Here is a 23,793-nt window from a genome sequence, read left to right on the forward strand (position 1 = left end):
GCAGATGTGGAAATCAAATTGCAGCTGCCCCCGTGGTTTTGGCCTTACGGTTTCTAGAAGGTGACCACAAAACATGAAAGTATGTCGAGCCTCCTGGCTACATGCAGGTTCTTGTAGGGCCTGAGCTTCATATGGTTTCTCAATGCAGTGAGGGGGGCCAGAGGCCTCCCACTAGAACGGGTGCTTCCTGCCCTGTGCCTCCTGGCCTATAATTAAAGTTTCACTAGAGAGCGGTTATTTATCATTAGAACCTGGCAGCTGAAGTCGGTAGTGGTTTTTCCCCCCTTATGGGTGTGGAGAGCAATTAAGAGGAGAAAATAAGAGAACTGACTGAGATAATGCCAACAAAATTAACGTTCTGTGAAGGGATTTCTGGATCCTTTTCTCAGGAAGAAAGCCCTCGAACAGTATTGACAACAGAAAGAAAGGCGACTCACGACCTTTGTGATATCTATAGGTATCTCAGTCTCGAGAGGATGTCTCTTGGATTGATCTCCGTGATACGGTGCCTATTCTTTTATTTACTTAATATTACAATCTAAGGACTCATAGAAAAGCCCCTCCTTCCATTTCAGCATTTCCCCAGGGTTGTGGGAATATATCTTAGAACTTAATTTTTCAGGACAGTATGAGATGCTGAGCAGGAGGGAATAGAAGACAATAAAGCAAGATTAATCCAGGCTTCCGTGAGATTGGATTCTGCTTTCCCTCCATATTTCTTTTTCACTGAAAGCTGTCTGGATGACGTGGGCACTTACTTAGCTGTCTGCAGGTGGATTTATTGAGAAGCTAAAGCAGCTTGAGCCCAGGGGCCCCTCCCTCGCAAGGCTCTTTCCAGGCTCCCAGGTTTCCAGATGCCTGAAGCTTATTCAATTCGGGAGACCCTCTTTAAGAAAAGTAGTTCAGTGTTACAAAAACACCATTGCTGGGCCTCTCTGGAGATTCGAAGGGGCCCTGGAACTTCCCTGCCAGGCGCCTGCACAAACGCTGAGCAGTGGGGCTTTGAGGCCTGCCAGCTTTTGATGTAAGTGTAAAAATAAAATGCCTTATTGCATCGTGGTGGGTTTTGTTTTCTGTTTTGGGTTTGGGTTTGGGGATTTGGGGTTTTTTTGGTATCAGTTTTATTAGATGAAATTCACATATCATACAATTCACCTCTTTAAAGTGTACAATTCAATGGTTTTTAGTATATTCACAAAATTGTGCAACCATTACCACAGTCAATTTCAGGACATTTTCATCATCCTCAAAAAGAGGCCCCCATACCCTTAAGCACCCACCCATCCTCTAAGCCCTAGGCAACCACCAGTGTACTTTCTGTCTCTATAGACTTGCCTATTGTGGACATTTCATGAAGATGGAATCATACACAATATGGTCTTTTGCGTCTGGCCTCTTTCATTTAGCGTAATGGTTTCAAGGTTTATCCATGTGGTAGCATGCATCAGTATTGTGGGGTTTTTTAAATCTTTTTTTCTTGTAAAAATTATATGAAACGAAACTTTGCTTTACATTTCAACCAAGAGGTAGCAGCTGCTCCCTTTCTCTGTATTTGTCTCAGATTTTTGATGATCACTTTGTGGTTTTTAACATGACACTGCACACACAGTCCATCAGCTCGTGCTCTGAGACCACCCTTTAAGAAGCATGCATTTAAAAGTGCAAATACTATCTGGGTGTGTGTGACCTCAGGGCCACGTCCACCCACTGTTATCTCAGGTGGGTGGAAACACTACTCCAGAAGTTTCTGTAGTACCAGGTAAACACTCGACACATGTCTGAAACCGTGAACGTGCTTTGCACACCGGGCCAGTCCACATGGTGGTGTAATCCTGACGCAAACGCAGCTTTTTCCCTGTGTGCCTCTCCCCGATTTGCAAGCCATCTCATTTCAGTGAGCGAACCTGAAGAGCTGCTCGCCTAAGGGAAGAGGCAGGGGTTAGACCCAGGATCCTGTGTTTGGAATCCGATGGGTAGAAATAGCAACAAATGCAGCCCCAGGCCGAGTGGTCTGGGCACTCCTTCCCGTAGTTTCCTTGTGATTTACAGTCCTCTCAGGGAAAAGGAATAAACACAGAACAGCCAAAATGCCCAGCTGTGTGTGGTGAGATAGATTTCATCAAGGGCCGCGGCTCTGCTTTCCTTAGCGAGCAGGTCACGTGTGCCTTCCGGTGCCCAGCTGGGCTCGGAGCCCTGTGGATGTCAGGCGAGTGCAGTGGAGGCTGGCTGTTGGCACCGGAAAGAGCTGCAGACATCACTGCCTTATATCCTCCGTTTCACAGGCCAGGAAAGCCAGGCTCAGAGAGGCCGCACACCTGCCCTGAGCTCCCTGCTGCCTCCTGGGTTTCAGGTAGCCCTGCCACTGGAACCTGGCTCCTCTGGAATGTTCCTGCCCCCCAGGGGCCCCTCTGACCCAGAGGGGAGCGGCAGCAGAGCTGACAGCGAGCTCACATCAGTTCAGAGCTGCTCTAAGAGTCCCTAGAGAGATGTGAGCCCTGGAGGTGGGGACGAAAGGAAGGAGAGCCTTAGCAGCCCCGAGTGGAAGCACCTTTTATGTTGTTTCTGTGGGAATCAGACCATCAGCCTGTCAGCTCTGAGCCCCTCGTTCTCCTCCAGCACCGTTACGAGGGTGCACGCACCCCCGGTGCACACCTGCTGCCTCCCACCCTCTCCTGTTGCACCCCAAGCCCACCCTGGGAGGCCTTCCCTTTAGGGCATCCTGGTGGTGCCCTGGGCCAGAATGGGGCCCAAGGTCAGCTCTGTGGAGGCTCCCTCCCTTCTCTCCTGGTGAGTCCAAGCCTTTATCTGTTTTTGTAAAAAGCAAAGGGTGTCTCCGCGGCACAGTAGACTCTTCCAGCTGGAGAACTAGGTTGTGGTCTTACCGTCGTTTCCTGTTATCTCAGAAGGCATGTGTGGCATCAGCCCCCATGCTGGGCCTTTCCTAACTCTGCCTGCCTCTCTGGCGGGGCAGGCCGGGCAGGGCTCCTTTCTGAATTGCATCTCCTGGACCTTCTGCGTTTCGTTCGAATGGTCTCCTCCTCCCGGCTGACCGTCCTTCTTCTTTCTGCAGCTGTGCACACACAGCTTCCCCGCAGCCAGGCAGCTGCGAGAAAGTGCATTTAAGTGATCTCTCGCTCCACCCCACCCTGCGAATCACAGGCGCCAGGGATGGAGCTGCCCATCCCAAACGCAGCCGTGCCCAGCTGTTGGCCACTGCTGGGGCCGCAAGGACCCCTGCACTTGGCAAATCCCGCGGCCTGGAATTTAGTGGCACTGAGCACAGCGGTCACCCGGTCTGTACCAGACCAGTAGGGGACCACGGCCCATTTATTAGCACTTTGATTCATAGGAATGCACGCCCACTGGCAAAACCCAACCGTTGTGAGCCTTTGTAAACTGTGCAGTTAGATTGATAGGGGACCTGGAACAAAGCATGGGCCTCCCGTTTCATTCATTCTCTCTCGAGCCAGAACGAATGAGTGGCTGGGGGCCCACTGTAACCCGCGCCTGCAGCTCAGCCTCCCGGTACTGCCGCCTCGGCTCACCCCCCGTCACTGGAAAGAGGACGAGTGTCTCTCGGGGTTGGGGAGGGAGGGAGGTCCACCCTCTAAAGGATGTCGTAAGGCTCCCTCAAGACAGATAGGACCATGCAGAGGAGTCGTGGCTGCTGTGTTCCAGAAAGTGTTTCCTAGAGGGGAACCAGAGCTGAGGACAGTGAGGACTGTCATCCCTCGTGGAATCTACCTGAAGGGGTCGTCCTGGGCTCAGGGCTATTCTTCCCATACTTGGCGCCTGGCCAGAGCAGGCCGATCTGAAGCAGCAGGCTCCAGGTGCAGCGTGCGTGCAAGGCCCTGTCTGAGCAAGGGCCTGGGAGCAGATTGTCGCTTTGGGGGCCACCCATTCAGCCACCCTGATCACGTGCCCCGAGCCGCTGAGCATGAGCAGCCCGTACGTCTGGTGCCCTGCAGCCATCATCATAAAGCACGTGACGGAGAAGCCAGATGAAGAAATGGAGGCACAGAGAGTTTAGGCCACCTGCACTAGTGCCCGGATGCTGAGTGGCCGAGCTGGCGTTTAAACCCAGGCATCTGGCTCCGGAGTCTGGATCCTCCCCACTGAGCTGCAGCTCAGAGAAGCAGAGATGAGAGCAAGAGTGAGCCAGGGCCATCTGGAGGTGGAGGAGGTGGGGGCAGAAGAGACGTGCTCCCTCAGACCAAGGTCAAGGCCAGAACCTGCTGCCCGGGGCAGAGCGGGGCCTCACAGGCAGGGGCGACGCTGCATCCAGCCTGGGATGGAGGGCTGAAATCAGAGTACAGCGAGGCTGCACAGCAGCTCCATCACAAGCGACACCACTGCTGTGGGTGGAGTTGTGTCCCCCCAAGAAGATTGGCTCAAGTCCTACCCCCAGTATCTGAGGCTGTGACCTTATTTGGCAATGGGGTGTTTGCAGATGTAAATTAGTTAAGATGAGGTCATACTGGAGCAAGGTGGGCCCTAGCCCAATAGGACTGGTGTCCTTCTAAGAAGACAGAGACACAGAGAGAAGATGGCCATGTGAACACAGACACACAGAGAACACCGTGTGGAGGCAGGGATTGGAATGATGCATACGCAAGCCAAGGACCACCTGGGACTACCAGAAGCTGGGAAGAAGCAAGGGAGAGTTTCAGAGAGACCGTGGCCCTGCTGATACCTTGATCTTGGATTTCCGGCATACAGAACTGTGAGACAATGAATTTCTGTTGTTTAAGACATGAAGTCTATGGTACTTTGTTACAGCAGCCACTGGACACTGATACAACCACTTTTGTGTTCTAAGGCACTCAGACTGACATCCGAGATTTACCACCATCCTCCTACCATCTTGAACCTTGCAGCGTTTCGTTGCCCCAGAAGCCAACCTACCTCACCCCCAAAATATATGTAAGCTAGTGAACTAGAATGACTATTACTGGGCACCTGCCTCAGGTCCAGGCATAGCAAGCCTTCAGCAGTCAGCATGCACAGCCTCTTTCCCCAGATGCCCTTGGATTTCCTGACGCTGCCAACCCCTAGGAATGCAGGCCCAGCTGGCTTGTGTCCATCCTGTACCTTCCTCAGTGGAGCCACCCTCCCTCTGCCAGACCGCCCTGGAGGATAGGGCTGCTGGACACTTGGAGGTCAGGAAATGGGGGGGCCTTGACAGAAAGATGGAAGTTTGCAGAGACCCTCTTACCCCCAAAATGTACTATATCTAGTTGAGGAAAGAGAGTAGCCAGGTGATGGCTAAATAGATCAGTAAATGGAGGGTCAGGCTGCCAGCCAGCCTTCTGCCCGGTGCGGGGAGCAGTCACCAGGACATGGCCCTGTGGCTGGAAACCCCGCACAGAAGGCATCACAGAGTGCCACCTCTGTACCTCCAGGTGGCAGAGCTGGGGTTCAGAGGAATTCTACCACTTAGAACATGAACCTGAGGGCTTGGCCACATGCAGCCCTTGCTGGGGGGCCAGGTGCTGAGCCAAGGGTCTCATAGCATCAGCTCACTGGCCCTCCTTCTACACGCCTCTCCAGGCTCCAGCATGGAAACAAATATAGCTATCCACTCATCCTGCTGCCAGGAAAAGTAGGTCCCAGCTCCGTATCCCAAGAGCTAGGATGAGGCTACTTGTAAAAATAAGAGTCTCTCCTGCAAGGTCTGGGCTTGGGGGTGGCCGGAGCCCTCATTGCCCCACCTCCAGGGCTGCAAGCTGAGCTGGGTTGTTGGTGCTCACGGGGCCCTTCTAAAGCTAGGACTGGTCAGGAAGTGGCGTGGGAGGACCCCAGTGCTGCGGTGAACTGATGACATCGGTGCCTTTAGGGGAAGCAGAGCTCTGCCCTATCCCACATCCCCCCAGTAAGGTCCTGTTACAGTAGCAATAAATGCCATCAGTGAAAACAGCGTATGCCTCACTTATGGTTCAGTTATGAAGCACGGCATCCACTCAAGCTAGTTTAAGAAGAAAGGCATTTTCTTCCAGGGTACCAAACAGCTTATAGAGTCAATGGGGAGGCTGATGAAACAGCCTAAGTTGGGGTTTCAGGAATGATCCCAAAACCATACTGCAGAACCAGGTCACTAGGGGAATCTGCACTGGCTGTCAGCTCTGGATGTGACAGTACTGCCACCTCCATGGTCAGGAAGTTGCCACTGCTGCTGGATCCAGACCCATGCTGCCCCACTGTGGTCTACACCCGCAAAATGGAAACCGGGACTCTAGGGCTCCTGCGGCAACTCTGCTTGGTAGCAGAAACAACAGAAGCCCAGCCTCTGCTTCAGCTCTGCTTTCTGACACCAGCGCATGGGATAGGAAGAACTAGAATTGTATTTGGAATCCTAGCTGCAAAGGAGTCGGGGAGTACAGCAAGGCCTCCCAGAAGGGGGTTGGATATCCAAGCCATAGTGTATAGTGAAGGTGAAACACTGGGGTTTAGGGAAGATGATCCTGCAGAAGTGGCATTGCAGCCTAGGCAAGGAGGATCTGATTCGCATAAAAATCACCTGGGCAAGATCACGGTGCAGAGAGCAGGGCGCCCCCCTCAGACACTGACTCAGTGGGACTGAAGCGGAACTGGTTTGCTGCCGTCTCTCTGTTGTCCTCTTAATAAAACTCTTCAGTGTCCTTTAGGTACATCGTGTTCTCTGTTTGATCTTTGAGATAAACCTCTGAAGCAGCCCATCAGGTATTCTTACCTTGTGCAGAGAAGAGGAAGGTGAGGCTCAGCTCAGGGAGGTTAAGCCACTTTTTGCAAGTTAGGCCTGGCTCTCTGGAGATGGAACCGCCAACCACCGTCCCCAACCCTTTCCACCTGCCAGCCTCTTGGAGCTACTCCCTGCTGCTACTAACTCGTGCTCTTTCAGTCTGATTAAGAGCAGGAAAGCAGCGTGCCCTACCTCAGTGGGGGCAAGCCCCATCACCTCTCTGACCCTCTGTTTCCTCCTCTGTAAGGTGAGGTGGCTGGAAGGCACTCTTCTGACAGTGGGAGCCTTCTTTCAAGAGAAGCGTTGCGTGTATCTACATTTAAGACAGAAAACAGCAGGGCCGCTGTGGTTGCCACAGGGAGGGATCCAGACACCTCCCACACAACCCCACCTCCTCCAGCCCCTGGAATATCCTTGCTGGGGGCTCACCCAGGTTTGACCCCCGGCAAAAGCTGGCAACTCTTGGCTTGAACCCGCTCACATCATTGCAAGCCTCGCGACGGTTGTCTGCAGAGGACGAGCAGGAGGGGCTGTGTCTCTGGGAGGTCAGGATGTGGGGAGGGGTGGGAGGAAGGGGGAGGGGGTACTGGCTATTTAGGAAACAGAAAACTTGGCTGATTGGCTGCTGGGCCCAGCTTGAGGTCAATGCGTTAGCTGTGCCCCGTTCTGCCGCCTGTTTCCTAAATGAAAACTCTCACATCCTGTGCAGCCCAGAGGAGACGTTTGTTTGAGATGGCAGGCACGTCTTGGAGGGCTGCCACAGGGAAGGCGTCCACTCTCCTGGACCTTGGTAGCACGTGGCTTCCATAAAATGTGTGCACCCCGCTCCCATAGCCCAGCAGAGCAGCACTGCCCATGCGTGTGTGCGTGCACGTGTCCACACGTGCTCCACGGCCGGTCGCTATTTCCCGGCTCTTCACTGGCACGTCGCCGGGACACATGGCAGCTACCAGATGGCTGTGTCCTGGGTCAGCTGAGGGACAGCCTTCCTGATTGGGCTGGAAAGACCACGGCTCCGAGGCGGAAGTCGTGGCATTGCGCCCACTGAGTCCACTTCCACCCAGAAGTGGAAAAGCTCTGAACAAGCTTGGTGGAATCGTGTGCATTAATAGGACTGTGGTTTGCCTTTCTTGGCCAGAGAAGCAAAGAAGGGGCCACCGAGATCAGTGTGAATTTGGACATGCAGGCTGTTTGCCTGCTCTTGGTTATAAAAGTGACACCAGGGCTTTCCTGGTGGCGCAGTGGTTGAGAGTCCGCCTGCCGATGCAGGGGACACGGGTTCGTGCCCCGGTCTGGGAAGATCCCACATGCCGTGGAGCAGCTGGGCCCGTGAGCCATGCCCGCTGGGCCTGCGCGTCCGGAGCCTGTGCTCCGCAACGGGAGAGGCCACAGCAGTGAGAGGCCCGCGTACCGCAAAAAAAAAAAGTGACACCAGAGACGTTCCATGTGCCTGTTCTGAAACCGTGTCCAACCAAACGTCTTCTGAATGGGGGTGTTCACAGAAATCCACCAACTTTTGTTAGAGCTGCTGAGGAGACCTTGGACGTGTCTTCTGAAAAAGACCAGGCAGTCACCTGAGAAGAGGCTGGCAGTAGCTGTCCACGGGAACCGGCCTCCTCGTCACAGTTGTGGTTTCTTCTTTCTCTGGCTGTGCCTGACAAAGGTTACCGCCCGTAACCAGCCAGCAGAGGCATCCCACGTTGTTGCAACCCTTGGAAAGTATGTTCCTGAGGAGGTGGGGTAAGATTACTCCGGTGAGATCCAGCCAGACTGAGTTGTTTTTTTTTTTTTTAATTGGAGTATACTTGATTTACAACGTTGTATTAGTGTCAGGTGTACAGCAAAGAGAATCAGTTATGTATATACATATATCCACTCTTTTTTTTATTTTCCCATATAGGCCGTTACAGAGTATTGAGTAGAGTTGCCTGTGCTATACAGCAGGTCCTTATTAGTTATCTGTTTTATATATATAGTAGTGTGTACATGTCAATCCCAGTCTCCCAATTTATCCCTCCCCACCAGACTGAGTTTAATTCAGAGTTAATAGTGTAAGGCACAGAGAAGCAAGGGAGAGCAGGGTACGCAGAGAGAGCTCGAAGGAGCCGGTTTTTCAGGATGGATGGAATTGGGAAGGGGAAGGGGAGGAGGAGGAACTCAGGGTGCATGGGACTGTTAATAACAGCTAACGTTATATACCTACAATGGAATATTATCCAGCCTTAGAAAGGGAGGGAATTCTAAAACGTGCTACAACATGGATAAACCTTGAGGACATTATGCGTGGTGAAATAAGCCAGACACAGAAGGACAAATACTGTGTGATTCCACTTCTATGAGGAGTAGTCAAATTCAGAGAGACAGAAAGTAGAATGGTGGTGTCCAGGAGGAGCTGGGGGGAGAGAATGGGGAGTTAGCATTTAATCGGGACAGAGTTTCAGATTTGCAAGATGACAACAGTTCTAGAGGTGAATGGTGGTAATGGTTGTACAATATGGTGAATGTACTTAATGCCACTGAACTGCACACTTAAAAACGGTAAAAATGGATTTCCCTGGTGGCGCAGTGGTTAAGAATCTGCCTGCCAATGCAGGGGACACGGGTTCGAGCCCTGGTCCAGGAAGATCCCACATGCCGCGGAGCAACTAAGCCCGTGCGCCACAACTCCTGAGCCTGTGCTCTAGAGCCCGCGAGCCACGACTACTGAAGCCCACACGCCTACAGCCTGTGCTCTGCAACAAGAGAAGCCACCGCAATGAGAAGCCCACGCAACGCAACGAAGAGTAGTCCCCCGCTCGCCACAACTAGAGAAAGCCTGCGCGCAGCAACAAAGACCCAACACGGCCAAAAATAAGTAAATTAATTAATTTTTTTAAAAAAAGGTAAAAATATCAATTTTATGTCATGGGTATTTTCCCACAATTAAAAAAATAAAAGACCAGTAGCTAACATTTATTGAGCACTTGCTGTATACCAAGCACCGCACAGAGCACTTTTGACGTAGTTCTCCAAATAGCCGTATGAGGTAGGCGCTGTTGCTGTTTGCATTTTACAGATGTGGAATCTGAAGTTTGGGGTCACTAAATAAATAGACCTCTCACAGCCAGATGACTTATGGTGGTCGTGAGGATTGTACCCAGATCTGCGAGGGTCCAGATACCACACTCTGTGAACAACAGGCTGAAACACGGGCACTAAGAGGGTCTCCCTTTTTTGCCAGGCACAGACTCCTGATGATTTCTAAGTGTTGTCCTGCTGATGGACAGGGTTTGGCTTCCCTCCACCTGCAGAGGCCCTGCATGTCAGGCTCCTGCCTCCAGCAGAGCCCTTGAGGTGGCCCTCATCTGAGTCCCCTGTTGCTGGCGGTGCAGGGTGTTAGAAGTTGGCTCTAACTTGCACATGATTATACCCATGACCAGTATTTTAAGGAGTGAGCCGTGTCGCCCCATCTGTTTCAGACCACGGTGATCGACTACGTGAAGCCCTCGGATCTCAAGAAGGACATGAATGAGACCTTCAAGGAGAAGTTTCCTCACATTAAGTTAACACTCAGCAAAATAAGGAGGTACGTGGGGATGAACGCCCACCTGAAGTTTCCCCCAGGCCCCTCTCCCAGCACGCACTGAGCTCGTGCTTTGTACGGTGGGTCTTCTGTTGTTCTGGAGAAGTGAAACATGGTCTCATTCAGCTAGAAGAGGCTCGTCCGGTGCTGGCTGACCGGTGCCCAGATGTGAGTGAGCCATGGCAGGCAGGACAGAGGCGGAGCCCTTGACACAAGCTGACAAGAATCTGTAGTGAGGTTCCTTATGAAAGAATCATTTCATACTATCTGTGGCTTACAGTTCAGTAAGATTTATGTTATGGAAAACTGAGAATAGGAAACATTCAGTTCCCTGCGTTCTCAAATGCAGGCAAAACAGAACAGAGTTGACATCAGAGGGTTTGAGATAACTCTTTACCCACAACCGTCTGCCCAGAGGTGACAGCCAAGCCCTATATGTAAGCAGTCAGCAAAACGGCCAAAGCAAAATCAGGCCCACATTTCCCCTGCAGCTGATTGGATCGACCTTGTGGTGACCCACATCTTCCGGCCCAGTAATCGAGAGGACTGGCCCTGCTGGGCTGGAGAGAAGCTGACTTGTGTTGTATCTGTGTGCCAGGACAGCAAGATTTCAGGGCGTGTGTGTGTGTGTATGTGGGTGTGTAGTAATAGAGGCTAGGCTATACACAAACATAGTGTTGGAACATGTGCCAGCATTCATACATTTATGTATCCCAATCCTGATTTGATTCTGGCACGTTCCTGGCCAGAAGAGGTGAGAAAAATTAAGTATTCATATTTTGTCTGTTGGTTGGGCAGCTTTCCTAAGTAGGCTGGTTGCTGCACTCTTAGTCTAACCCCTCTTCGGCCATAGTTAGTGGCCATAAGCGATCTTGGGCAGAGCTGATACCAAGTACCTAATTTATCCGAGTAACTGTCTCTCTGGAATGACCTTAGTTTCCCTCTGTCACTGTGGGTGGCCCTACTCCTAGTTTCTGGACCCTCAGCTATCCACTTGGGCTCAACATGGTCCCACCTGGACGTTGTCTGTACAGCTTGACCAACAGAGAAGGGTTCGAAGTCCCAGCGACTTAAGTCTGTTGGCCACATACAACGTAACTTTCTCACTCATAAGGATTTAATCCCATTCCACGTCACCCTTCTGGAAATGAAAGAGAAAATGCTTTCAAGACAGGGTACTCTTTTTCTTTGGGGTCACCCGAAACTCCAAGTTCTGATTAGACTCTTCCCTCCCTCCCATCTTTTTCTAGCCTGAAGCGAGAGATGCGGAAACTTGCCCAGGAGGACTGTGGCCTCGAGGAGCCCACGGTGGCCATGGCATTTGTCTACTTTGAGAAGCTCGCCCTCAAGGGAAAGCTAAACAAACACAACCGGAAGCTTTGTGCCGGGGCGTGCGTGCTCTTAGCAGCCAAAATTGGAAGCGACCTCAAAAAACATGAAGTCAAGCATTTAATTGACGTAAGTGGGCTGAATTCTGATTGGCTGGTTGCAGGGGCGGGGAGGCATGCACTCCAGGCCTGTGTTGGTCTCAGAAGAGCCTGGTTGGTGACCCAGCCCGGGAGACTTCTGAGCCTTAGTACCAGCTAAGGGACCAGGGCTGTGAGGTTGGCCCTTCTACAGTAGATGTCAGACCCCACATCTCGGGCTGTCTTAGAACAGAGGGATAGGCCACTTTGATGAGACTGAAGATCTCACTGGGTCTGGCCATAAAATACACGTTTAGGCACCATGAGGGTGAGCTTATTCTCCAAGCCACAGAAGCCACTGTAATAGCCAGGGGTCCTGCGGGTGGTGTGACCTGCAGAACATCCATCAGACACACCTTGGCTTCCTGTGGCCTCGGCTGCTTTTTTGGGGAAGGGTGTGGGCTTGACTGAGTGGTATCTCCTTCCTTTTAAAATAGAGCCCCTTGGGGTTCCCTGGTTGTCCAGTGGTTAAGACTCTATGCTCCCAATGCAGGGGGTCCAAGTTCAATCCCTGGTCAGGGAACCAGATCACACATGCCGCAACTAAAGACCCAGTGTAGCTAAATAAATAAATAATTAATTAAAAAAAAAAAATTAAAGTAGAGCCCCTTTAAAGCAAGGAAACACTGATCTTCTTGGACAGATACAAGAATGCCTGTTTTTAAAATTCAGTGTATTCTGGGAATTCCCTGGCAGTCCAGTGGTTAGGACTCCACGCTTTCACTGCCAAGGGCCTGGGCTCAATCCCTGGTCGGGGAACTAAGATCCCACAAGCTGCACAGTGCAGACAAAAAAAAAAAAAATCAGTGTATTCATAGAAAATTTGAGATACAATAAAGCCAACAGATCAGGAGATTCATCAGAATTTCCTACCTTTTTAAGGCTGAATAATGTTCCATTGCATGTGTACACCACATTTTGTTTATCCATTCATCCATCCATGGAAGAAATGGTACAGAATCATCTAATTTGTGTAGTAAACACTTTTAGGACCATGGAGGTGATGTTTGGATACCAAACCTGAGCTGAGAATCAATAGGTTTACATAGATAATAGATGAACTAATGAATCTTTACAAGTGTGCTGTTACACACATTTCATCGTTGAGAAATATATCATCCAGCAATGCTGATAGTACCAATGCAGAATACAAGGGTAACGATCTGACAGGCCATTTGCAGTAGCAATTAACTGAACGCAAGATCCCGACCCAGTTATAATCTGAAAGTAGTCGCCGACTACTCTGGTGTTGAGATTTTTTTTTTTTAATTAAGCCAAAAGCTAAGTTTAAGCCAAAGCAGAATGTACTCTAGCAAAAATGAGGCCTTGCCTACCCACCCTCACCCTGATTGTTCTCCATTCCTACTCCGGCAGCAGCTGGACCAAGAAGCAGTGCAGAAGGGGAGCCCCTGGGCGTGGGCTCAGCCCAGTCAGATCCACCCAAGCCATGTAATGCTCTGAAAATGAGGCAGCCTCGCCAGGACTTGGTCCTCGAGTGTAAAATGCAAGGACCAAACTACACATAACCAGCTCCCCCAATCCTAAACCTCCCACGTGGATATTGTTGTTATAGATGATTTGCTATGGTTTTAGTCTTACCTCTAAGCTTGAATAACCTAGTTGTAACAGGTACAGTTTGAGTCTCAGCTGACTCTGAATCTCAGCATTTCAATGTGCTGCCATGTCACCTTAGACAAATTCTTAACCTCTTGACCCTGTTTACCCATCTGTAAAATAGAGATAAATGTAACACTGACCTTGTAAGATTATCAAGAGATGTAATGAAGTACGGGATGTATCTCAGGCTCCCGGCAGACTGTGGGTCCTCAGGGAGGTACGAGTCCTCTTCCATCAGGACTGAGAGCAGGAAACACAGCTGATGCCTCCGTTTCTTCCTCCACAGTCTTGCCCATAACGGGTTTCTCTGTAAACGCTCTCTGGCTGATGGATACAGAGGTTACACGTGGAGAAAACCTAGGATTTTTATTTCAAAGCTAAAAGGCTTTTGGTTTCCTTTATTTCTGTTGCAGAAGCTGGAAGAGAAGTTCCGGCTGAATAGACGAGAACTGATTGCCTTCGAGTTCCCGGTGTTGGTGGCCTTGGAATTTGCCCTTCATCTGCCGGAGCACGAAGTCATGCCCCACTACAGACGCCTGGTCCAGAGCTCCTAGCACAGGCCTCCTAGGAGGGCCGGGACCACTTCCCCTGAGCTCGCTGGGGCAGCGCGTACTACTGGAAATGCAAAAACAGAACTCAACACAGCAAACTTTTCTCCTCTCGACATGTTTTTGTGTAGAAGCAGAACCAGAAACTTTTCAGGGAGTCTTCCATCTGGCCAGCCGAGATGGGCTGTGAACCGTTTACCGCTCAGCCAGGGAGGGGAGACCCGAGCAGAAGGTGGCTCTCCCAGCTCTCCACTCACCAGATTTCCCAGCTGGCCTCACCCAGACTTCCTCGCGACCACACGCAGACCTGGCAGGCGTGGTCCAGGGCCTTCTCTCCAGCCCTGTTCCAACTCGGAGTGCAAAGTTCCAGAGCAGATTGCGGAAGAGAATTTGCAGAAGTTGGGAGAAAGCTCCTAAAAGATACCCTCAGTGTGTCAAAAGAGCGTGCCAATCTATTTTTGTATCCGCTGTTGGAAGTGCACTTTCCTCTGGAGCGTGTGGCTGAGTGTGAGAGGATGTGTGTTTGAGAGATGTCACATCAGCCCTCCACCCGCAAAGCCAGCCCCACCCTCTGCAGAACAGACCTCAGCCTGGGGTCAGGAGCCAGGCTGACCCTCGGCAATTATTTCTAGATAATCTCTGGATAACAGTCACTCTCTCTGTACCAGGTGGACATCTTCTGCCCTTAGAAAATGACATTGTTACTGCTCCTACCACCAATGGGACAAAGAAGACGAGCTCTCACTCGGATGGGCTGCGTGGAAAGGTGTGGCATGTGATGTTCTGTACCTTTCCGCCATCACGTCCTGCGTGTACACGAACCTTCACACTTTCCCCACTGTGGAGATGGTGGGGTTGGGATCCGTGGTGTGTATTCCTGTGCTCTATGTTAGAGTGCATCACAGGCACATTTATTGTGCTATCTATCTATCTACTTATCTATAGAAAGTGTTTTATAAAATCCAGAAGAAGGGTAAGATGCATGATTGGTGTTTTGAGGCTTTTGACAGCTGGGACACACTGCATCTTGAGCTGAGGCTGAGTCAATCGAAGAGGCAACAGCTCTTAGCATCACCATGTCCCCAGGGCTGTTAGTGCAGAGTTTTCGTTGCTACTTGTACCGATTCACTGGGACAACCTGTATGGAGGCACCTCATCACTCTATCCCCTCGTAGCTGCAGGGGAGAGGTGCCCATTGTGGTTCACCGGATGGAAGGAAGGCTGTGGCCCTGTAAAAAGAGAATTAAAATATTTTATTGTTTCTATATCCACGTATGTGTATGTGTAGACGTGTTAAGTCTCACCAGTCACCCTCGCCCTGCATTACAGTTCATCTGCCACCATCTCCGCCTCGATTTCACACACAGATTCGGAGCTTTGCAATCACCTCAGAGAAGGGGCGACGGTACCGGGCTTTAGTCAGCAGAGCTTGAAAGAATCTGACAGTCACAGGTTGGAGGAATTCAAGGAGTGGCCAAGGAGAGAGCAAACAGGACCCAGAGTAACAGAGTTTAGTCATAAATATTTTGCTAACAAATTTCCTTAGCTGGATTCAGTTGTGAGATGATTTTGTTGAGGGGTATGATGAATGTGATCTCTTGGGCTTGATAGGTTAATTACTATTTCTGGGGCACCTACTGTTTATGAGGCAAATTGGGAAAGAAACAGGAAGCGTTCAGAATGTCTCCATCACCTGAATATAACCCGCCCTTGACCTTCCTCTGCTGGTGTCTGTCACCTGCTTCTCCCTGATGACCCCCCTGGTTCCCAGCCCACTCAGCTCCCTGGTGAGGGTCCGGTGGGTGGAAAGCCTCTCAGAGATGCAAGGCCACTGGCATCTAGAAATTGTAGCTCCCCGCCACCCATCTGCCTTGAGTCTCCCGCCAAGCTCAGGGGATATCCAAGAGGTGACAAGGGCCACCAGCCCAGATGTGCGGAGCGCAACACCCTGCGTCCTGCCTGTGTCTTAAAGCCAGGCTCAGGTTCTTGGGTTTGGGGCAGTTTGGTTTGGGGCATTTATGAGGTGGACTTAAGAAGTTGTGGGTCCATTTTTTTTAAGACAATTTAAACATCTATTTTGACCTGTGGGTTTGTTAAGTGGGGAGTTTATTGGTTTTAATTCAGTTGGGAAGGAGGCGGAGAATGAAAGATTTTGTCCAGAGGTCTCCTTTTCCTTGTCCATCACATGAGCTTTCCGAAGGAAAAGGGGAATGAGGCGGAGGCCAGGGCACCAAGGTCACTGCCGGCGCCTCCTGGGATGTGGTGACTGCCAGTCACTTCCCAGCCTCGGGCTTTGGCAAGGAGTCGTGGAGGCAGCCTGTGCCTGTGTGGAGAGAAGGCGGCCACTCAGCAGACTGTTCTAGAAGACCCCGAGGCTCTGCCCTTGCACCGTCCACCACAGCGGCAGGTCTGGACCCCTTGCAAGCCCTGCTCCCTCTCGGGTTGCTTGAAGCCTCTGCAGTTCTCCTCAAGGCCAAGGGTCTGGGGAAGCCCACGCTCCTCGGGATGGCAGGAGCCGCCCCACCTGACTTGGTTTCCCCAGACTGGCCTGGGGGACCGGGGTTGTCTCTCCTCTGGTGCCCTGACTGTGAAGTCAGGTTAGAGATGGAAAGCAAGGAGCCGCCGGCCTGGTGGCAGCTGCCCTGTCCCCAAGCAGTGGGCCCGCTGTGCGCCCTGCCCGGGCAGGATCAGTCCCCATCCCCCAAAGGCCTTGAGGCCTCAGGCCAGTGACAGTAGAGGTCACTCCTTTCCCTTCTTTCCCCGCAATCAAACCTGCATTAAAGCAGGAAATCCGCACCAAAGGCAAAGCTGTTTGTTTTCCTTGGTTTTTTTCTCCTGACCAAAACTTCCTCTATTCTTTTGGTGGCCCGCCCAGCAGACCCATTCTGGGCCTCCCCGTACTCTGCACAAACCACTGTGTACTGCGGGCCCCTCCGTTCCCGCGGCAGCACATAGGTCTGTTTACCGCCCTACCGCTGAGCTCTTTCTCAGACGTTTCCAGTTCAGTGCGGAACGGCCCGCCTTCTTGCCTGCGTGGCAATCTGCCTGTGCAGAGGAGGGATAGGCTGGAACAAAGCAAATGGGAGCCAGGTAGTTCTGTTACCTGTTCGTTGTTTTCTCTGTGTGGGGCGGAGCATCCCAGGGCTCCCCTGCCCCAGGGACAGCCTGAGTTCATCTCCTAGGAGCTGTCAGGACCGTTTGGTTAAGGACATTGCTGGCCAGGTCCCAGCAGGGCCAGGTAGAGTGTGGAGGACCGGACGAGGGAGGAAACATCAAGGCTATTATTTGGAGTCACATATTGTCAGCACCAACCTGAAAGCGTCTTCCAGGAGTGCAAGTGCAAGGCAGAACAAGGCAAAAAGCTATAAAAGAAGAAAATAATAATTCAAGGGCGTGGTCCTCTCACTGTCAAGGCAGGGGGTGCTCGCTCTGACAGCCCCCATTGCACAAAGGGCCATGCAGACTTCTAAAGAGATATTCCAGAAAGTCTGCAAACACTGGGCTGGCTGAACCCTGAAGACACACCTGGCGAGGATGGCACTTACCCGTGTACCGTCTCCCACTACCATCTTGCTACTCAAAGTGTGGTCTGAAGACCAACAGAGTTGGCATCCCCTGGGGCCTTGTTACAAATGCAGAATCTGCATCTCAACAAGATTCTGTGGACATTTGTATGCATTAAAATCTGCAAGGTATTATTCCTCCATATATGCATAGGAAATAAATTTTGTCTGAAAAAAGATACTATTCATGTACAAAGTTGTCTAAAACAGAGGAACTGTAGATTTTTTTTTTAATCTAGTGGGAAGAGTGGCATTGTTTTACTTTTTTTTACAAATCTCTGTAATGTCTTTTTTTTTTTTTTTGGCTGCGTTGGGTCTTCATTGCTGCGTGCAGGCTTTCTCTAGTTGCAGTGGGCGGGCGGCTACTCTTCATTGCGGTGCACAGGCTTCTCACTGCGGCGGCTTCTCTTGTTGCGGCGCAAGGGCCCTAGGCATGCGGGCTTCAGTAGCCGTGGCTTGCAGGCTTGGTAGTTGTGGCTCACAGGCTCTAGAGCGCAGGCTCCGTAGTTGTGGCGCACGGGCTTAGTTGCTCCGCGGCATGTGGGATCTTCCCGGACCAGGGCTCGAACCTGTGTTCCCTGCATGGGCAGGCGGATTCTTAACCACTGTGCCACCAGGGAAGTCCTGTAGATGGTTTTTAATACCAAAAAGAACAGTGCCAGTCTCTCACTGAAAGGTAGTTTTGACAGTTGTTTACCTAACTGCCTCATTTAACATTTTTGTGGATGCACATGGCCAGAAAGATTTAAATTGGATAAAGATACAGTTAACCGATAGTAGGTCCCAAACGCAGAGCTGGCTTACAGGGATCGCTTCATCTGGCATTGACAAGGTCACTGCCTGGATGAGGCCTGTATCTCAGCTTCTCAGGTCCATGCCCAGGTGGAGAGTTGCAGTAGTGGAGGGTCAGAGCCGCAGTGGGTGCTGGAGCATGAGCCCCCTCTACCAGAGCTGGGGAGCTATACAGTCATGACCTTGGGACATCATGATGAACAGATCTCCAGTTTAATTCCAGATTGACCTTCTTTGAGGTCCATGTAGCATTTTATAAAATGTGTCTTACCCTGTGTTCTGTGGGTGACAGCAAGGACCCCATGGGCCTGCCCCTGAGATGCTTCCAGAGGTTGGAGAGAGACCACTGGAAGTGAGTAGAAGGCACCCTCTCCAGGTGCCGTGATACTGTTCTCCAAAAGGCCCCAACAGTGGGGATGCTCCAGGGGCAGGACAGACTCCCCGGATGGACCTGGAATGGACGAGCCCAAGGCAACAGGGTTGGAAATTGCCACTCAGGAATCAGCCTGGCACACAGGTGACAAGGTGGGCAAGTTAGAGCAATTGTTTGGTCCAGTGAGTGAAGATCAAGAAGACAGGATGAAATCAAGGAGACTCCTTACTGGGGCACCTGGACAGATTGGTGAGAAGCCAGAGACGGAGATAATCCCTTGGACACAATGTTTGACAAGGGCCCTTAATCACCAAGCAGATAGCACCTGCCAGCCCTGTGCTTGGCCCTTAAAGCCCATGTTCTTATTTTACCCTTAACAAACAAACTGTAAAATTAGGTATCGTGCTCCCATTTCAGAGATGAGGAAACTGAGGCTCTGAAAGTTGAGTTTACTTGCACCAGCCATGAAGTGGCAAAGGCAGGGGATTTCATATCCAGGTCTATCTGATCCCCAAGCCCAACCAACTGTGTTGCCTCGAGCTCGGGTCAAAACAGAGAAGCTAAGAAAGTGGAGAGGCCAGAGCCAGGCTGATGTCAGATGTCGCTCTGGACCTGCTGCACTCATGGCCTCTCCGATGAGGTGGGGCCTTCTCCCCACCCCACCCAGCAGCTGCCAGCCCTTCCATGCAGCGGGGAGAAGGGATCCAGAGCTACAAAGTCCAGACCTCCATCCTCTCAGCTATGAGCAGCCTTCATAGCTGATGTGGGACACCGTCCTGAGCCCTGGTAGAATGTGGGCTTTGGGGGAAATATGCTTCTGCAACAGGTGAGCTAAGAGGCTTTCTGAAGTAAGCAGAAGATCACAGTGAGGGTAACACGGCCAGGGTGGGAGTCCACCAGCGTTCGACCCATCAGTTTCTCATTGCGCGCGTATGGCTTTTCCACGGTGTGTCCCAATGAACACAAATTCTCTTTGCCCCTCTGCTCTGCCTGTTCCTTGGCTGCTGTTCCTCCTGTGTGTGGCTAGGAAATGCACATTTGTTTTGCTCTAAAGCTAAGCCAAGTATACCTCGGGCAGGCCGTCCACTGGCAGGGAAACTCACATCACGCAGTGGAGCCAAAGAATGGCTTAGGGATTGTGAGTTGTTTGAGACTATTCGCGCCTCAGCCCCCAGTCATCACATGCAGGACTCAGGCATTTGTCAGAGGTTCAGAGAGGCACTTTCACGGTCATTAGCTGCTACTCTAGACCACAGGGTTCAGAAGGGCAGGAACGGTATCCATCGCCATATCCCTCGGCGCCCAGCACAGTGCCTGGCACATGGAATTTACCCAATATTGGTTGAGTTGAATGAACCATCACAAAACAATCACCACGCTGGGCGGGTTGTTCTCTGCAGCTCTCAATTCTCTCCTCGGGTCCCACTCAGGTTCCACCCTGCAGACCACACCACCCAGGTCTCCTTGCCCTCCAGCTGCTGAAGAGGTTCTGACAAGGAGAGACACTGAGGGAGAGGGAGAGCAGGAGGAAAACCAGGTCCAGGGATGTGTTCCACAGTCAGCCCCCACCCCACCCAAAGGACCCTGCTCATGCCCGGGTCTCACCACCGCTTCCTGGTCCCTTAACCTGTCCACGCCTCCATAAATAGTTTCCTCACTGAACTCACTTCACTTGGCACTGCTGGTGCCAAGCCCGCCTGACACAGCCAGCTGGCACAGTAGAGGGCAGGGTGTCCCATCAAGGATGGCCTATCCAGGGCTGCCTGTACTTCCAAAGCATTCTGGAAAGCAGGAGGACATGGACGGGAAAGCTCAAGATCACATAGCCCTTAAAAAAAGGCGGTTTGGCTACAGTGAACCTGACCTTGAACAGCCCTCCTCAGGGCACTGGTGGTATCCAGTCCCCCTCTACCAACTGGGCTTTCCCTGGGGACCTCGGATTCTTGGTGGTTTTCTAATGAGGGGTTTCTGAACAGGAGCTCATCATAAAGGCTGACCAGAAAGAAAATTCGGGGGTCCAGGGGGGTGGCTGATGGGATCTCTGCCGGAACCACTCACTCTCTATATTTTTTTACTGACTTAAGAAAAAGGAAGCAGATCCCCTTTGAGGCGTATCTGGAAGTCCCTGGGGAAAACTACAGACTGTTTTATGAGATTCTAAACCAGGTACAATTTTTTCCTAAGGCAGCTGCCTTCTCCCATGAAACCAATTTTCATTTTTATTTGCAAACTATAAACAAGACACAAATGGAATAGATTCCTTTCCCCTCTCCTTATGTATTGGAGAGAGGTGCAGAAGCAGTTTTCAAGGGGAGACTGCAGGCAAGAGATTTATCTGGGAAGAGCATTCAGCCAGAAGCAGGAGGACCCAGAACGGGAAGGATGATTTTCAGTAGCAGCCCATGGGGAGCCCAGAGGCAGTGACCCTGGGAGAGCTGGGCAGAGAAAGGAAGGAGGGGGGTCCAGGGCCGGCAGACCGGGTGACCTCAAGCCAGCCACTGAAGGGTGCTGGCCTCCTAAGGGGGTCTTAATACCTCCCATCAGAGGGGTTCTGGAGGATCAAGTGAGATGCTACAGTAGACACCTGTAGGTGTTCCACAAATGGACATCATTATTTTTATAACTGAACTTCACTGAGTTAGCAAAGAATATAAATAAAAAATCCTGCTCTATAGAGGAGGCTATTGGAGCACAGATATGGCATCTAGGACCAGATGGGGAAGGTACACTTGGATTCCCAGGGTCTAGGCGACCCAGGGTCTCCATGGAGTGCACAGCTGTGCAGCTGTGAGGAGGTGCTGGGAGGCAGGCTGGAATTCAGCCGTAGCTTCACCCGCCAAGTTGTGTCCATGGCACAAGCCTGGAGGAAAGGACACCTTTCTGACTGCTGTGCTCAGAAGATGACATTCTGCCAGGAAGCTGGAGAAAGGTAGGTCTGCCCCTGATCCTTCAGAGGAGCTGGGTGGTAGGAGGGCAGGGAACAGAGGGTAGGGGTAGAGGGAATGCCGGGACCCCTACGAGCCCAATGAGATGAGCCCCGTCCCATGGGGCAGCTGGCTGCTGGAGCCGTGTGGTGCAGCTGGGTGATGTGACCCCTCAGAGGACCAGTAGGACATGTTATTTAGGGTCAGGGGTGCAGAGGGTGAATGAGCTCCCTAGAGACCCAGAGGAAATGGAACGGCCTCTGTGCAGGGCAAGCAGGGGTGGTCAGGGCTGCCATGCAGGGAGGCAGCAAGGACCTAACTGCCTGGGCCACCGGCCAGGGAGGGAAGAGGGTGGTGGAGAGGCCAGAGCATGGTGGTAATGGAGGAGTGGTACAGGGTACAGTGGTACAGGCCCAGTGGTACAGGGCGCAGGGACCCAGCTCTCGAACCATCTTTACCTGGTGGAGGCTGGGCAGGTGGTCACCTCTTGGAAGGGGGTCAGTATAAGGATTTTGGCGAGGCCTATTAACACCTGGGAGTCCTACTTCACCTTGACTCCCAGACACTCTCCTGGGACCTCTCCCCCTTACCTCACAAGGTCACTTTCCTGCAGGCTAAACTGGGGGAAAGACAAGGACACCAGGGGCCTGAAGCCAGCACTTTACCCACTGAGACAGGGGCACAGATGTTTCCAAGGAAGGGCCTTCTGCTCAATGAACCCCCGAAGCGGAGCCGACGTTGCACTTGGCCTCTAGGTCACTTTCGTCCAGAGTTCCAGGCCACCCACCAGCTTGGGTTTAGTCAGACCAGACCAGCCCTGGGCTGCAGAGCTTGGAGTGAGAGGATGGGAAGGGCTGAGACCACCTGCCCTGGCCTCTGATGGACCCTAGACTTGAGGAGTTCGGATCTCAGGAGACTCAGAGAGATGACAAGGAAGTGTCCTTCTGCAGTGATCCTCCAAGTGCCCTGATTCCATTTCCTGCTCCCAGCCCATTTCTTTGGGTCCAGCTGGAAGTCTCCTGATTCCCATGGCATTTCACTCATTTACTCTCCGCCACCCAGCCCAAGGGAGTCCCTGTGGCTCCTTTCGTGTCCCCACTGCTGGGCAGACACTGGTGCTGGCTGCCCCTTGGTGACCCAGCACTTGGGAGAGGTGGCAGATGGGCTCTGGGTGCCTTGCTTCTCCAAATTACCCCCAAGTGCTGCCCCCAGGAACTCGACAGGGAGATGATGAGGCCCCCGTGGCCTCCAGGCTTTAGCGTAGTGAGCCCTGCTTTCCAGGGAGCCTGGAGTCGGGTTGCAGGGCTAAGGAATGAGCGGGAGGGGAGAACATGGCCTCAGCAAGCAGAGGAGGGTTTTTCTGAGAAGTGTAGTCGTGAACAGGAGAAAGGAGCTCGAGGCTGAGAACCAAAACGTTCTACCCACCCTCAGCCTAGGTGAAGGAAGTGAAACCACCCCTTACTGCGCACCCACGGTCGCAAGACCGGGCTCTTCTATTATCTTCATTAGCATTTCTTTACTCTTGGCGGGACTGTCCTCCCAAGCAAATAGTGTTTGCTACGGAAACTGCCCCCAAGACAACTCTTCCGTGAAAAGCATCTCCAGTTTGTGCCTGAAGATTCTTTGAACCCCTCACCTTGCTGTCTCCACGCATCCTGGACTGCGGTATCGTGATCGTTACCTGATCCTAAACCCCCACACTGAGATACAGGACTCACTTCAAACCAAAATTCTGACCTTGTCTTCCTGGCTTTGAGATCCAAGCGTTGCTGGTCTCCCCTCCCTGCCAGGGCAGCAGTGATGCCCTCGGCTTTGTCTTATCGGGAGGTGTGTTGGTCACACTTGGCGAGCCGGCTTATGACAGTGAGGTTAGAGAAAGAAGTCAAGTTCGACATCTTGCGTTCTTGTTTTTTTGTTGTTGGGTTGAAAGACTTGAGGGTATTTCAAGCCAGCTGACAGGGAAAGTTCAAATAACCAAGAGAGGGCAGGTCAGTTTCCTGAGGAGGCAGGAGGGGCCGGAATCAAAATGAGCAGAGGCGAGGGAGTCACGTGAAGTTGGAGAGGAAGGACTTCTCAACTGGAAAGCAGGGGAGAGATGTGCCCGGGTGAGCAGGTTTGTCCGGATGAGATTGGGAAGGTGACAGCTCTCCTCTGACAGCTTCCATTTTCCCTTTAAGTGGCGGGGCCCACCCAAACGGGAAGGAGGAGGGCAAGAAGGGGGTGGGGCTTG

General features: G+C 51.9%; 1 protein-coding gene across 1 annotated transcript in view; it reads left to right on the plus strand.

Annotated features, from left to right (window-relative positions):
* CABLES1 (Cdk5 and Abl enzyme substrate 1) overlaps positions 1-13,917 on the plus strand; it is a gene marked incomplete at both ends in the record, with an annotated part of 107,406 nt that extends 93,489 nt beyond the window's left edge. Inside the window, 3 exons of the mRNA XM_079718250.1 lie at positions 10,177-10,283; positions 11,531-11,738; positions 13,777-13,917. Of these exons, the coding sequence (XP_079574376.1) occupies positions 10,177-10,283; positions 11,531-11,738; positions 13,777-13,917 (456 nt within the window). The remainder of the gene's footprint in view (positions 1-10,176; positions 10,284-11,530; positions 11,739-13,776) is intronic.
* Between the last annotated feature and the right edge of the window lie 9,876 nt (positions 13,918-23,793).

The sequence above is a fragment of the Hyperoodon ampullatus genome (assembly GCF_949752795.1).
Source record: "Hyperoodon ampullatus genome assembly, chromosome: 13".
Lineage (NCBI taxonomy): Eukaryota > Metazoa > Chordata > Mammalia > Artiodactyla > Ziphiidae > Hyperoodon > Hyperoodon ampullatus.